General features: G+C 28.6%; 1 protein-coding gene across 2 annotated transcripts; it reads right to left on the reverse strand.

Moving 5' to 3' along the window:
• Positions 1-1,991: 1,991 nt before the first annotated feature.
• Positions 1,992-14,481, reverse strand: LOC133337798 (protein krasavietz). 2 transcript variants are annotated; one of them, XM_061546000.1, is made up of 8 exons: positions 14,392-14,481; positions 11,224-11,472; positions 11,040-11,140; positions 9,643-9,781; positions 8,705-8,870; positions 7,799-8,262; positions 5,445-5,567; positions 1,992-2,042 (listed from the first exon to the last, which is right to left on the reverse strand). In XM_061546000.1, exons 2-8 carry the CDS (start codon positions 11,459-11,461, stop codon positions 2,005-2,007), a joined length of 1,269 nt encoding a protein of 422 aa, XP_061401984.1. In that variant the 5' UTR covers positions 11,462-11,472; positions 14,392-14,481; the 3' UTR covers positions 1,992-2,004. The 2 variants fall into 2 exon arrangements, with proteins under 2 accessions (XP_061401984.1, XP_061401985.1); XM_061546001.1 differs by lacking the exon at positions 14,392-14,481 and adding an exon at positions 13,223-13,306.
• Positions 14,482-16,468: the final 1,987 nt, after the last annotated feature.

The raw sequence follows: 16,468 nt of genomic DNA on the forward strand, positions 1-16,468 counted from the left end.
GAAATTTGTGCAACAACAGGGGGTTTCCATAAACCATAAATGATTGCAGATGATACAACTATGTCCTACTCCAACATCCTCCTGGATATAGAAACCCAAGTCGTAATAGAGAGGTGCTAAGCTCATGCATTCGAAGCAAGAATCCATAGATGTGGATGCTTACGGGTTTCCCATTTCTAAGTTTTTTTACAGCATATGTTTATGCGCAATACATGCACGTTCTTGATATCATTCCAATGTGAATGGGAAAACTGGAGACCACCAGGTGTCAATTGACCAATTGGTCTGTATTGAGACCACCGGGTCTCTATAAAGACCAATTGGTCTGTATTGGAGACCACCGGGCCCCTATAAAGACCAATTGGTCTGTATTGGAGACCACCGAGTCTCTATAAAGACCAATTGGTCTGTATTGGAGACCACAGGGTCTCTATAAAGACCAATTGGTCTGTATTGGAGACCACCGGGTCTCTATAAAGACCAATTGGTCTATATTGGAGACCACCGGGTCTCTATAAAGGCCAATTGGTCTGTATTGGAGACCACCGAGTCTCTATAAAGGACAATAGGTCTGTCACTAAGACCGACCTTCAAGGCCAAATGAGGGAGCCCCTCCCTGTCTCGCGGTAGATAAATTTAAAACTCTGTTCCTTCGGTAATCGAAGAAATAAAACGCAAACTCATTTATTGGTTGGTTGATTAAAATTCAAGTCTATTTGTTTTGTTCGATATAAATTATTTTTTTATACACTTTTGTGGTTGGAACAAAAAAATAGAAAATAAAAATGAAATTATCAAAACGAAAAGAAAAAACATAAATAAATTGTTGGTTGAGTAGTGTTGTTTTATTTGTTCAATAATTTTTGTTTCTTTTTTAAATTAAAATAAATAAAAAAATATATAGAAAAAAATATATAATGATTATTTTTGTTTTAAATACGCCACAACATAATTAGGGGTCAATCAAATTGGGGGAAATGGTAGGTAAATTAAAAAAAGAATTTTACACACAATAAATTCTTAAAATGTTTTCAGCAAAATTTCAATAATATGCATTATGTGAAGTTAGATTAAGTTAACCTGTCATCAATGTCCTTTTGTTGTTGTTGTTGCATTATTATCATTATAGTGGCATTTTTGGAGTGGTTCTCGTGGGATGGTATTTAGAGAAAGGAGAACGCGCGCGGCGCTCTGATGTGTTAATCCAGTGTTGTTGTTATTGTTATGTATATATAGTATTATAATAATTAAATCTTTATTTTCTTCCTTATATATGTATGTGTATAATGCATAATACCATTTCTTTGTTTAATTTTATTATTTTTTTAATTTATTTTATTATTTTCTTTTTTTTCTATAAATGTTATTTGTTTGTTGTATATTGCAATAAAATATGTTGTAGTTGTTGTTATTTTGTCAAATTTTGCATTTTTTTTTTACTGCCGTCAAAATTTTGGATATTTCATAACGGTTGGTTGTTGTATAGTAGTATGTGTGTGTTTTCATTTTTTTACAAATAATGATGAAGGTGTTGGCTGGCTGCTGGTTGGTTGGCTGATGATGTCTCCTAAAGAACTTGTGACTTTTGTTGTTATTGTTGTTTACATGACCTCCTTTTTGCTTAAACATTTTCAGGAGATTACTATATAATGTGAATGGATATTAAACATTGGTTCTGCTGAATGGATTTGTTGTTGTTCCATTTCCTATTTGCTTTAAGAAGATTTTGTTGTTGACTTCTGATGGTGGTGGTTGTTTGGTTGGTGATAACAAAAATTGTTTATATTGTATAGTAGAGAGAGAGAGGGGGGAATGATGTTTGAGAGGAGTTTGGGGGGACAAACTCCTCTATTTTCATAGTCTTTAATAATATCGTCGTCATCTTCTCATCAACTTCCACCCCGGCGGCCACTATACATCTTATCTCTCCCCTTAATTATTTTACTAATATTTTTATGTTTTCTTTCTTCAATTGTTGGGGGACAATGATAAAATATTAACTTGTTATTCGCCATTCTTTTGTTCGTCTTCAGATTCAGATTCTGTAAGGAAAAAAAAGGGGAGAATAAAAATTTTATTTTTGCAAACTTGAAATAAAAACAAAAATAAAGTTGCAACTCGAAATGAAAACCTTAAAATTCATAATAATTTAATATATATTTTTTTTAATTTTTCGTTTATTATAGATCTCATTGGCCTATAAAATCTATGAAAAATTTAGCAGATAGTTAGGCAAGCAAAAATCTATATTTTAATCTGGCAAACTTGGGCTAGAAAGCAAAATTTATTAAATAAAAATTATGTTTCTTGAATATAGTTTGCCGTAGTTGAATTGGTAACCATTATAAAAAAATATCTACATATTTCGAGTAGATGAAAAATTTAGTAGTTTGTTTGTCTTAAACTCCATTGGCATATTTTTATTGACAAGTTTATATAAAAACTTACAATTTAATTACAATTAAAAATAATAATAAATAACAATAATAATAATAATCTAATAATAAAATAAATAAGAATAATAATAAATAAGAATTGAATAATAACAGAAATAATATTATAATACAAATAAAAAAATAAAAATTATAAATAAAGATAAGTATATATTAAATACTATATGTATTATTATTAATGATATAAAAATAATATAAAAATATAAATAACATATTAATTAAGGAGACACTCGGGTATGTTATAAATACATGAATAGTCCTGTTGTCTGCAATGTTATGTAGAATATTTTTCCATTGACACCAAACACCAAAAAAAAAGTGCAGTTTGTTGGTTTTGTTTTGGGATATGAATTGAAAATAACCCAAACCCCTAAGGAAAGTAGTAAAGTCGGGCTGGGCACCGTCATTCTAGTTTAAATTTGATACTTTGTGAAAAAAATTCGTGTTAATCATTATATAAAACATTAGGGGATAAACAACAACAACGAATGAAAAAAATATATATGCGGTAGCTATATCTAAATCTGCACCGATTTTCACGAAACTTTACATACATCATTCTAGAATTAATTCAATATGCTGTGCCAAATTTCGTGCGAATCGAAAGACGTGCAAAAGAAAGTGACTTTGGTGCACCATTTACATTAAATCAGAATAAAATATATAAATGGGAGCTATATCTAAATCTGAACTGATTTTCACGAAACTCAACATACATCATTCTATACTTGTATATACATACATCATTCTATACCTGTACCACATGAGTATATTAATAATAGAGGCATCCTTTTTTCTGAACCCCTCATGAAATTTTATGTAGAGTCTTTCTTTCATTACGACCAACTTGATAGGGTAAAGATTTGTTGGTCTTTTGGGCAAAATATCGAAAATACCCAAAAATCGAAAAAAAAAAATTGAGGGTCCACCACCACCACTGTGTTGTTCGGTGAGGTGATTTATAATGAAATTTACTGTCATATAATTTTTTCATTATGACCAACCAATTTCATAAAATTGAGTCTTATGGGTTAGATTTTGGGCTATAAGTTGAAAATAACCCCAAAAATACCAATACAATTTTGTCAATCAATATTTTGTGGGTTGATATTACAATTTTTTTTTTTATGTCCCCTAGTGAAATTTTATGGAGAATCTTTCTTTCATTACTACCAACTTGATAAGACAGAGATTTTAGGGTATTTTGGGCAAAAAATATGATTGCCTATCATTGGGAACATCTGAATCTCAAAATTCCAATACAATTAGCGAAAGACTACATATCTGGTTATGGTATGAACTAGGATTATTGACTTCTCTTTTTTTTTAATCAACTATTTCCGACCAAAAACCATGCAGTAAATAGGTCACATAGCGATTGGATTTATCCTAGGTTCATACGATAGCTATCTATGTTCTTACAGAATAATGTGTTACAATTTGGAACCGATTAGATTAATAGGTTTTTGAGCTATCGTGTCCCTTTATTAATTTATTAATTCTTCTTAATATTTATTTTTTATATTTGCAGAAAAAAAACTTATCAATATATCGATTATAGTGTAACACTAATTATTGGCCTAGTAAAACCATAAAATAGGTAGCTAGGACACCCAATTAATGCTGGGTATAGTATTGCTCTTGCATACAGGTACACAGTCTACTGATAATAAATATATCAGTGACCTTCTCAAATGTATGCGAAATAAAGATATAGATCACACTCAAAACAAAAAAAATATTGAAAAATAATGAACAAAATTAAATTTAACGTATAACACAAAATGGATTTAAATTTTTTGAAAAAAAGGAATTCCACATATATTGTACCAATTGCTGAAAATCTTCAATGTGTTTGTAACACTAATTATTGGCCTAGTAAAACCATAGATAAAAAATCGGTAGCTAGGACACCCAATTAATGCTGGGTTTGGTATTACTCTTGCATACAGGTACACAGTCGATTGATAAGAGGATAAATAAGTCAATGACCTTCTCAAAAGTATGCATATCTGAGGGAACTTATTCGATATTCTATATTTCTTCAAAGAGTATTTGTAACACTAATTATTGGCCTAGTAAACCATAGATAAAAAATCGGTAGCTAGGACACCCAATTAATGCTGGGTTTGGTATTGCTCTGGCATACAGGTACACAGTCTATTGATAAGGGGATAATAAATCAATGACCTTCTCAAAAGTATGCATATCTTATGGAACTTATTCGATAGTCTATATTTCTTCCAAGAGTATTTTTAACACTAATATTACTAAATAATAATCAGAAATAAAAATGTAGTTTAAAATAAAAATATTTTTTTTACCAATTATGAAGTCATTTCAAGAGTTTTTGTAACACTAATTATTGGCCTAGTAAAACCATAGATATAAAATCGGTAGCTAGGACACCCAATTAATGCTGGGTTTGGTATTGCTCTGGCATACAGGTACACAGTCTATTGATAAGGGGATAATAAGTCAATGACCTTCTCAAAAGTATGCATATCTGAGGGAACTTATTCGATAGTCTATAAATCAGAAATTAAAAATTTAGTTACAAATAAAAATATTTTCCCTTTATTTTTTACCAATTATGAAGTCATTTCAAGAGCTTTTGTAACACTAATTATTGGCCTAGTAAAACCATAGATAAAAAATCGGTAGCTAGGACACCCAATTAATGCTGGGTTGAGTATTGTTCTAGCATACAGGTACACAGTCTATTGATATGGGGATAATAAGTCAATGACCTTCTCAAAAGTATGCCCATATAGGAAATATGACATGAATAAAATATTTGTATTATTGAATTGCTATTGGTGCCATTGTATGAAGAACCCAAAACCCAAATATTAATTATCTCCTGTTCTGGAATAGTTTGTGTTCCATCAAAATTTAAATTAGTGACAATTGTAAATATCACTTCTCTCTTATTCATTATAAAAATTTTCAATTAATAAAATAATTCGAAAAATACATTGCGCTACTAACCTTCTTCAGCATTTTGCAGCCATTCAACAAATTTCTTCATTTGTTCAAGGAAATGCATTTTACCCTTGACAGAATTGTTTTCTTTGTACCAACGCAGAATAACCTCTTCCGATAGGATTTCAGCTGTAAAAGGAAAACGAACAAGAAATTGGTTAATAAATTGCAAATAAGTAAAAGAAACAATGTGTAAAAGTAAGAAAGATAGAAAAAGAGAACATTTTGAGTGTACCATTATCAAATGGCCTAGAAAACATTATGACTGTGAACGTTAACTAGGACACCCAAACAATGATTCTCTCAACAATGATTTATCTGGCACATTTGGTACATTGTCAATTGATGGCATCATGAAATTCAAAAAGACAATCTCTAGATAAGTGCCACAAAAAATGAATTGAATAATAATAAAATATATTTTAAAATTAATAAAAAAAAAATAAAAATATGAAATAAAATAAAAAATATGTAAACAATATATTTTGGATGTTTTTAAGAAATCCATTTAAAAATATTAAAAAAAATAAACCTAATAATATATTCTTGAAAATTCACCTAAAACAATTTTTAAAAATTCGTTGAAAATATCTTAAAAAAATCCAATCTATAAAATTTTTAAGAAACTGACTATTCCCCCATTTCTCAAATTCTAAAATAGTAAAAACAAATTATGAACCACCTAAAAATGTTTAAAAAAATATTTAAAAAAAAATATAAGTTTAATTTAAAAATGTAAAAAAAAAAATTAAAAGTTAAATTTAAAAAAGTTAATAAAAAATTAAAAATGTTAAAAATAAATTAAAAATTTTAAAAAAATTAATAAATGTATTATTTTTTTAATTTTTTATTAAATTTAGCTTTTAACTTAAATTTAAAAAAGTTAAAAAATAATTAAAAAGTTGAAAAAAATTAATTAATAATTAATTTTTTAAATTTAACTTTTAATTTAAATTCAAAAAAGTTAAAAAAATAAAAAGTTAAAAAAAAAAAAAATAAAAAAAGAAAATAAAAAAATTTAAAAGTTAAATTAAAAAAAGAATTTTGATCTAACATTTAACTTTGTTTTTTAAATTTATTTTTCAAAATTTTTAATTTATTTTTAACTTTTTTAAATTTATTTTTAATTTTTTTTACATTTTTATTTTTTTAACTTTTTTAAATTTTTTTTAATTTTTTTTAACTTTTTTAAATTTTTTTACTTTTTTTTACCTTTTTTTTTTTTACTTTTTTTAATTTTTTTTTTACTTTTTTTAATTTTTTTTTTTTTTTTTAAATTTAACATTTAATTTATTTTAATTTAATTTTTTAATTCTTATTTTTTTTTTAATTTTTTAAATTTAACTTTTATTTTTTTTTTAATTTATCTTCTTAAAATGTTTTTAAATTTCATCTTTGAGAAATATATTCAAAAATCTAACTAAAATATTTTAAAAAATCCAACTACGTATATAAAAAATTCCAATCCACCTTTTTTTCAAAATCTAATTTTCAACATTAAAAAAAAATCTATTATTTTTAAAATCTAATTTATAAAAAAAATTAAATAACTTCATTATTTTTTTATATAAAACTACTAGGACTGGTAGGGGACCCTTTAAAAGTATTTAAAAATATATATATCACGCTTATTAGAATTCAAATTAGAACACAAAAGTTCGTTATTAAACATTTGCAAATTAAATTCAAATCCTATAATTTAATCTGAGAGCATTAATTAAAGAAATTATTCTGATTTGAAAATAATGAACAAATTTCTTCCTGAAACACTCCCACCAACAAATATAAAAAATTAATAAAAAAAAAAAAAAATAATAAAAAATTAAAAAATAAAAAATAATAACAAAATTAATAACAAAAAAAAAAAATCTTATAAATTTCCTAGAAATCCAATTCCTATTTTTTTAATTCCAAGCAAATCGTAGAAAATTTAAAAACAAATTTTTCTTATAGTAGGAACTTCTGAAAATATTTAAAAAAAAAAACCCTGTTAAAAAAAACTTCTAAAAATATTAAAAAAAATCAGTGGGAACTAATGAAAGCTTTTTTTTTAATTTCCGCTTATTGTAGGAACTTTCATAAATATTTAAAAAGAAAACACCATGTTTACAGTAGAACCTTCTAAAAATATTTAAAAAATCTACCCTTGTAACAGGATCATTACCTTCCGAAATTATTTTTAAAAAAATCAATGCTTAAAAGGACCTTCTAAAATATTTAAAAAAATATCCATGTTTGCAGTAGGACCTACTAAAGCTATTTTCAATAAATTCAAATCTATAACAGGATTCTTTAAAAAAAATTAAAAATATCCACACTTATAGTAGGAATATCTACATGAAATAAATTATCGTACTCACTTTTGTAAAACAACAATATAATTTTCTGGAAGGCCTTCATAAAGTTCATATTTTCATAGCAGAATTCTTGAACCTTTAAGATCAGTGCCGTTTCGGCACGATCATTGGTGGCAAATGCCTGGAACAATGGGCAATAACCTTTCAAATGGCGTACCGCTTGTTCGGTGACAAGCTCTTCCTTTTTATTCCATTCGCCCAATGACATTATTGTTGACCATATAATAATGATAATTTCATTGTCGGGAATGTTGGATTTTTGTGCCAATTCTTTGATATTGGCAGTGATTTCCGAGTGGGGTTTCTCATCGTGAATGTCATCGATTAGGGTCTGTTGCAATTCACGCTTGGCCTCTTGACTGGCCTGGGCTTTATGCAATTTAATAATTTCGGTTAGTTCTTTTTCAAGGAATACCTGTTTGAAATTCTCTTCAGTACGTTTGTTTGGTGGGAAAAAGTCCATAAGTCTGTGAAAAGAGGAAAAAATTAAGAGAAAAATGGATTTAGATTGCATACTTGTACACATTACATTTTCGGAAAATATGTTTAAATATTATTGTGTGTTTTGTTAGAATTCAAATTAGAACACAAAAGTTCGTTATTAAACATTTGCAAATTAAATTCAAATCCTATTTTAATCTGGGAGTGTTAATTAAAGAAATTATTCTGGGAATATGAAAATAATGAACAAATTTCTTCCTGAAACACTCCCACAAAAATATTAAAAAAAAACAAAATTTCTTTATTATTATTTATATAAAACGAAAATTTAGGTTTTAAAATCTATTTTATTTTTTTTTAGAGTATAAAATGCTCTTCAATTATAATTTTATTCTCAATGCATTTTCTTTACATTATATTAATAACAAAAATATATTCTTATGTATTTTATTTTTATAAATTACTTACTTGCTTTCTAGTCCACCCTTTTTCAGTGTTTGTATAAGTGATGGCATTCCCTTTTCCTGTTTAAAGGTGACAAATAGCTCAACCAAAAAATCGAGAGCAATGCCATCCTTAATTAAATGCTCATTGTTGAGCACCAATAACACGGTTGGTGGCACAGAACCATTGGCTATAAAAAATATAGAGAGAGAGAAACATACGAAAATTAATAAAGAAAAAATTTAATCAAAAAATAAAAATACATAATATGCAATACATAAAATATACATAATTGAGAAAATGAAATATGTAATCAAAAAAATTGTTTTTGGAAATGTTAAAATTTAGAGAAATAGGAAAATAAATCTACATTTTTGTTATAGAAAATGTTATTGGGTTTGTGTCTTTTGTTTCTGGCAATAAAAAACAAAAGTCAGTACGCCAAACAAATTTACTATGCCACTCATATATTAATTTTTATCAATATTTGTCAATGATAAAAACCAAATTTGGTTAAAGTGGCAGGTAGGAAGGAAGATGACACAAATTTCCAAATGAAAAGGTGCTTGTGTTTGAATATTTAAACAACTGTGATTTTAAAATTCAAATAGAAATAATAAAATCAAAAAATATTCATTTTAAAAACATTTTTAAAAATTTACACACAATTTATAAAAAAAATCCATATTTTTAGTAGGGCATTGTAAAAATATTTTTAAAGAATTAAAAATATTTTTAATTAAATGAATGTTCAATTAAAAAAATATTTCTATATTATATTTTTAAATTAAAAATTATATTTTTAAATAAAAATTATATTTTTAAATAAAAATATTTTTTTAATTTAAAATAAGAAAAAATTATATTAAAAATATGGAATGGAATGGGAAAATTAAATGAGAATCTTAGAAGATAAATATCTGCTTAATTTCTAAAACAAGTAAAAAAGAATAAATACATACATAACCATAGCGCTGTCATACGCGCAAGTTTAATGCGTTCAATTGGAGTAAAACCTTTAATGAAGACTAATACTTTCTTCATTTCCTCTTCGAACATCTTCTCCAAGTACTTATATCGACGCATGAGATTGACGAACACCTAAAAGAACAATAAAGAAAAAAATAACAACACGTATTAGATTAGATTATAATACACATGAAAAAAAAAAAAAACACGCACATATTCTTGAAGTGTTAAATATGAAATACATATATATAAAAAATAAACATATGTGTATATATACAACATTTGTAGACATATGACTAACGAACTAAACAGAAGGTAAGTGGGAGGTCTTGGATCGGTCTATTTGTATCATATAAAGAAATCTAGAAATTTCATATGTTGAATCTTTAATTTTTTAAAGATTGTGAAGAATATAACCAGACAAGTAAATATATGATATTTCTTTAGCACACATTCGACACTAGATAAGCTATCGAGAATAAAATATATCAGACATATCCAGTTCTAATATGGTGCATACGAATATAACAAGAAATAATTTAAATATAATATTATTTAAATTTTTTTTGTTTCATATAAAGAAATCTGGCCATTTCATAAAATCTTTTTTATATTTTTTAGAAAAGAGAAATGGTCAGACAAGTAACAATATGATATTTATTTAGCACTCATTCGACACTAAGAAAACTTTGATGTATCAGTCAACCTAGTTCTAATATGGTGCATGCATAATTAAAAATAAATACATGATTGGAGGTGGTAGCATTCAAAGATAATTTAGATTTAGATAAGTTATTGTGTAGTTGAAAACTCTGTTTTTTTAATAAAAATCGCTGTACATCAAACAAACGCGTGTCTGCTGATGTTGCCATAATCTGGCGGCGTCTGTCTACAATTTATGACATGACAATATAAACGACGTATTTCCGTTATATAGTTCTCCTTGGGACATGATGACATTACAACAACGAACTGGGAAATGTTAAATTTTTGTTTTCTTCTAAAGATAACAGAAACACAAGGTAAACAGCAATATCTGAATTAATAAAGAACCAGGGATTAATTAAAAAAAAACATTTAAATTATTTATATAAACCTTACGTTTGAAGTAGACATTTTTTAACTCCCAAGACTATTTTTGGAGGAAAAGTGAAGGAACTTTGATTTTTTTGTATTTAAGAATTTTGCAAATGATGGTATTTTTCGAATTGAAATGATATATATTTTTGCAAATATAGTCCTAGTTGTTAACTTATAAATACTTCATACAAATAATGTCCTTTCATTCAACATTAACGTAGCATATTGCTTTGAATCCTAGTACGCTATAGAACATACATAAACCTACACAGAATATATTTTATCATACATATATTAAAATAATATTTACCTGCTCATGGTTCCGCATCGATTCCATGTCCTCTGGGGCTTCAAATATACAATAGTTTGTGCGTGGCTTCTCGCCATCCTGAGAGATTGACCCACCAGGAACTGGAATATAAAATGAAATAAAACACAAATCTTTTAGTATACAACAATTTTAAAAGAGCAGGGGAAATCTAATTTTTACATACCTAAGAGACCACCAGCTATTAATATGTCAAATAGTACTTCGCCGTAACGGCGATAATCAAGTTTATTACCAGCGCTATGTAAAAATTTGGAGATTTCATCTAAGTCACCTTCAGTTTTTTCGAGACCAGCAATGACCGCATCACGGAATCCCGTTGGGTCATATTTTTCTCTTTCATCTCTTTTTCTGGTCTTGATGCGCTGACCTGATAGTACTGGTCTTTCAGTTTTTTGACTCATACAATAAATTGCTAAAAAAAAAAGAAAAGTGAAAAGTGATTAGTTATTGGTCTGGAAAATATATGGATATTTATTAAATATGTATATGAAGATTTCAATTGTTAGAGTATTTGCTGGCCAAATGATACTATGTTTAGATACCTTGAGCACCCAAAATACTCTGCAAAACAATTTGTATAGCATTCCCATATTACTCACAATCCTGTGGTTATAATTTCTTTCAGGAAAAGGAGACAAGTAGAATGCTAATGGAAATAATGAAGCTAAGATCAATATTTGAATGACGAATTTGTAACTTTAAAGATTTGAAAACAAAATATCGCGAAAACTACAGTTTATTTAAATAAAATTGGCACATTACACTTTCTCAACATAAGAGAATTTTAGGGTACCATTCGATATGGGATATACCTGATATTGGAACGATAATTTTTAGAGTTCCGTTTTATAAAGGCTATAGCAAAATGTGGACCGGTATTGATATTTTTGGTAGGAAGATGAGACACCCAACGTTAATCCAGGATATAGAACAAACCTTGGACCTATATTGACAAGGTTTGGGACCCAATGGGAACATAAAATAACGATTTATACCCAATTCGGTTGAAAACATCTAAAATGTTTCAAAATATGGAACCATCAATGTTGATGATACTGGTGATAACAAGACTTTCTATTCAATAAGAAGACAATTTGATTGAAAAATATGCCTAAAAATTCCAAATTATCGTTCAGCTTGGTTTTAAAACTTTCACCCATGGACTGTCTTTGATGACACGGTGCGTTTTGAACATTGGAGGCTCATCTTTCTTGGAGTATGGGCTTCAAGGGGACGGTATAGTAAATATTCCTAATTGACTCCAATTCAATATTAAAGAAAAATTTTAAACCTATTTTTTTTAATTCGATATAAGCTACGACCGACCTATGTACTCTCATTATAAAAATACTTGGAAAACTCCCAAATATGTTTGCACGGACAGGTATAAATCGACAAGGATTGAAATTCCTAATCAGATGTTCATATGGAACAATATGGAAGGGAAGGAATCCATTTTAATTGACTTTGCACGAGTTCCACTCCACTCTTTCCCATATTAATTTTAATGTGTTCTTAGTTTATTTTAAGGGGATATATATGGTGTGATCAGCCGCCAACATTTTTTATCTTCAAACCACCTCTTTTTCTTTTACGTTTTTTCATAAAAATTAATAAATTAGCTCTGTCATTTAACGTCCACGTATTTTGTGCGGCAATTTTATAAATTCTAACCTCAAATTGAGTTTCTTTCTTTATCAAATGCAAAAACAACACACAATTTGACAAATGGCCGCGCGCACAAATCACACACACACACACCTAAAATATGTAAAAACGAACGAACGAAAAAAGAAATCTCACACACCACACACAAAGTAGCAACCAGAAAAATCACCTTGAAAAGGAAAAAAATAACAACAATGAACTGAAGAGATGGCAAGAGGAGAAACCCGTTTTAAGAGAAAATGAAGAGAATTTTTGTACAAGAAGCAGAGAGAAGAGATCACCGGGTAGAGTAGAAATGAAAAAAAAAAAATCCTTTATGAAATGAGGTCAATGAAATTACAAAATTTAATCCACAAAGAAAGAAAATCAAAAGTTCATTTTTTCAATTAAATAAAATAAAACAAATAAAAAAATATTTAAAAATTAAACTTTAAATATTTTTAATTAAAATCGTTTGATTTTTGTTTTGTTCTTAGTTGTTGTTTGCTACTTACATATAAAACTAACAGGGAAAATAAATCTTATTAGCCAATCAAAGAAAGCTGGAAAGTAGTTTTCCTTCTACTACTTGTTGCCGTTAGTTGTTCCTCTTTCTTATTGGTGTTGTAATGTAATTAATTTAACCTTGTTTCGGTTATACGTTTCTATATTTTAATATTTTTTTCACACACACTTTTGTTTCAACTTTCTATTTCTCTTGCTTATAAAAATAATATGACGAAATCAAATAAAGTAATTTAAAAAAAATTGACACGAACTCAACTGTTGATTTCCAACAAACGCAAAGCCGTAATACACGAAAATTATCTTTGTCTTCTTCTTACTTACTAAAATCTAGAAATTTTAATTTTTTATCACAATAAGTTACTTTCACAAAGCTCTGTTTCCTTTTCTTTTTTTTATAAATTATTAAAGGCAACAATTTTTTAAAAAAAAAAAAGTTGTATTAAACTGATCAACTAATTAAATGTAAAAAAAAAATATAGAAAGAAATGAGTCCCACGAAAACCACTTGAGCTCACGAAGAAATCCAAAAACTAAATGAGAGACGTATAAAAAATGACATGTGGCTGCGGCTGGTCGGTCGCTGGGTTTCTCGCTCACACACACATACGTCAGAATATTATTCACAGGAAATGAATGCACAACAACGCCATATTGACAGGGTTGCAATCCAAAGGTAGTAGAAAGAACGAACAGCCGACAAAAAAAGGCACAACGAGCGAGCGAAATACAAAGAAAATGTAGAGAAATGTGAATAAAGCAAAGAAACATATTTTATGTGAGAAATAACCCAAAAAAAAGAACAAAAACATGTTCCATTTTGTTACACAAACGTTATAATCCGATTATTTCCAACATTCAATGCAATACCTTTTTTCTTTTTGTTTGTTTCTTAATAATTGTAAATCTATTTTTAACAAAACACGTCATTGACGCTGTGTTCAACACACACGAAAAAAAAATAATCCAACCGACTCTGACCATGTGTGTGCGTGCCCAATTTGAGGGCAGCCATTTTACAAAATGCTTTTGCTCCACAAAAAAAAATACTTAGATGCCAATTAACAAATTCTAATAGCACATAAACACCTTTTTCGTATTGCATTTTTTTGTTATTATATATACATTCACAAAAAATTAGTTATTCAATTGTACTTACGATTAAAACAAAAAAAATTTAGCTTGCGACAAAAAATTTACTTTTAAATAGACCTCTTCTCTTTGCTAGAAGTAACACACAAATGACAAAGTCATTAGTCGTCTTGCAAAGCTGTCAGTTAGAATTGTAATAGATTGTACATAGAATTTATCGATATGAGGGGGTATCGATAATGTGACATTAAAGATGAGTACATACTATCAATTTTGGCTATTGGGTTTTTTATAGCTTATGGTGTTTTTACACGATATGTATTTTACATATGTGCTGTCACTTTTTTGATCCATATGTAATTCCTTATGTGTGTCAAAATTAGCAGTGTACACAAAACATTTATTTTTATGTTCAAATCGGCATATGTATTTTACATATGACATAACCTATAAACAAAAAAACACTTTTATTTTTTCTTAAATCAACATCATTTTTTTATTAAACACCTACAAACGAAATAATAATTTGTAATTGTTGCCTTTTCACCTTTTTTTTTGAATTACAATTGAAATATTTTCTTCCAACAATGTGTTTCATTCAAACAGCTGATTTCCTTATGTTTCACATACGAAAATAGAGCGCGTCCTATTCGGAAAAAAATACATATGTAATTGCATATCGTTTTGACACATTGAAATTTCCGTATGTTTCACATGACGAGTTCGATTTCCATATGTAAAAAAGTGACAGCACATATGTAAAATACATATCGTGTAGAAACACCATTATACCGTGATAATAAGCATTATTTTGATTTAATTGCTGGATCGATCTCAATTTTATATATAAAATTATATCCATTTAATATGTCGATATGCTCGAAATCTTATGCTAAATTGAGATTGTTTCAAATACCTTGTTTTTGCACCAAAAAATGTTTTGCTTCTCCTAAAAGTACCAAAAGAAAACGCTATAGGGTTGCAAATTCAATATAGTTTTATAAATAAAATATGAAAGCGGCTGGAAATTTTAAGATTTGTTTAAATTAATAATAAATATTTTAAAACGGCATTTATAGTACGTTTACATTGTAGCGAATTTCGTTACCCAGTGGGTTTCAATTGTCATTTCCATTGTATATATGTCAAATAAATTCTCATAAAGTAGGTTAACCTTAGAACTCTTTACCCGATAATCGCCAGCTAAATTGATAACCTTTGAATTGGTGCTGGCATATAAATATGTGGGTGCAACAATATTGTCCAAATTATAATCTGGTTTTATGATCACTCAGCTGGATGTAATGGATACCCTGATTACTGGAGCAACCAGAAGTATGGTGGTTCCAAACCAAACGATTTTGTGGCATCAATTCCATATCCGATCAAGGGGCGGAACACTTGGAATACAAACGAAGTACCATGTTTAAACAAGGCACATGGAGCCAGGGTTAGGTTAGTTTGGGGATGTGCAGTTACTTATGTGGCTGCAGCACTCTGAGACCGTCAGGTCCATTGTAATCATCCAGGAGAGATAAGAAGAGATCTATAGGGGGAGAGAAGATTGGGGAAATAAATGGAGATGAGAAGCTTACAAGATATAAGACGGTAAATTTGGAAGGTTGCAAGGTTGCGCTTTCCCAACCACTTTAGGTTTCTAATTATGCTGTAGATTAAAGCAGGTTCAGTTCTTGAGAAGAAGCTAAGACTCGGTGGAAAATGAGCACCCACTAGTCTGTGGTGCCTGTAACCCAGGGCTGGAAAGTCTCATAGAAGATGCTCAATTGTCTCCGTCTCCTCCTCGTCAACGCAGAGTCTACAGTAATCAATTGCATCAAGATCCCATTTACTAGTAAAGGCCCTGTTGTTGCTATTTCAGCTTTGCTCAGGTTCAACAGTGAGTGCGTCCTTTTGGTAGACAGAGTCGGCCAAATGGATCTTGACACATTGCCCCTAGGTCTTTCGAGAGTCTTGAGGCGAAAGGATCATAAGTTAATGTGTCTACAGTCCTTTGGTGCAAAGTGGTTTATTTCCCCGCTTTGGGAATGTAAGTAACCTTTACCTCGTTCCATAGATCCGGAACATACGAGAGAGTCAAACACGCCGCCACGTTGTCAGTGAGATCCAAATCAAGTGTCATCAAG

Source organism: Musca vetustissima, unplaced genomic scaffold (genome assembly GCF_032173495.1).
Source record: "Musca vetustissima isolate MV318-11 ecotype Yass unplaced genomic scaffold, APGP_CSIRO_Mvet_v1 utg56751, whole genome shotgun sequence".
Lineage (NCBI taxonomy): Eukaryota > Metazoa > Arthropoda > Insecta > Diptera > Muscidae > Musca > Musca vetustissima.

Bases quoted from the DNA above. Each gene is read 5' to 3' on its own strand.
- LOC133337798 (XM_061546000.1), bottom strand. From the start codon at position 11,461: ATGAGTCAAAAAACTGAAAGACCAGTACTATCAGGTCAGCGCATCAAG. The intron at 8,871-9,642 runs GTATGTATTTAT...TATTTTTTATAG, and splicing joins TATGACAGCGCTATGGTTAT to CCAATGGTTCTGTGCCACCA. The intron at 5,568-7,798 runs GTGAGTACGATA...TTCCTTTTACAG, and splicing joins TATATTGTTGTTTTACAAAA to CTGAAATCCTATCGGAAGAG.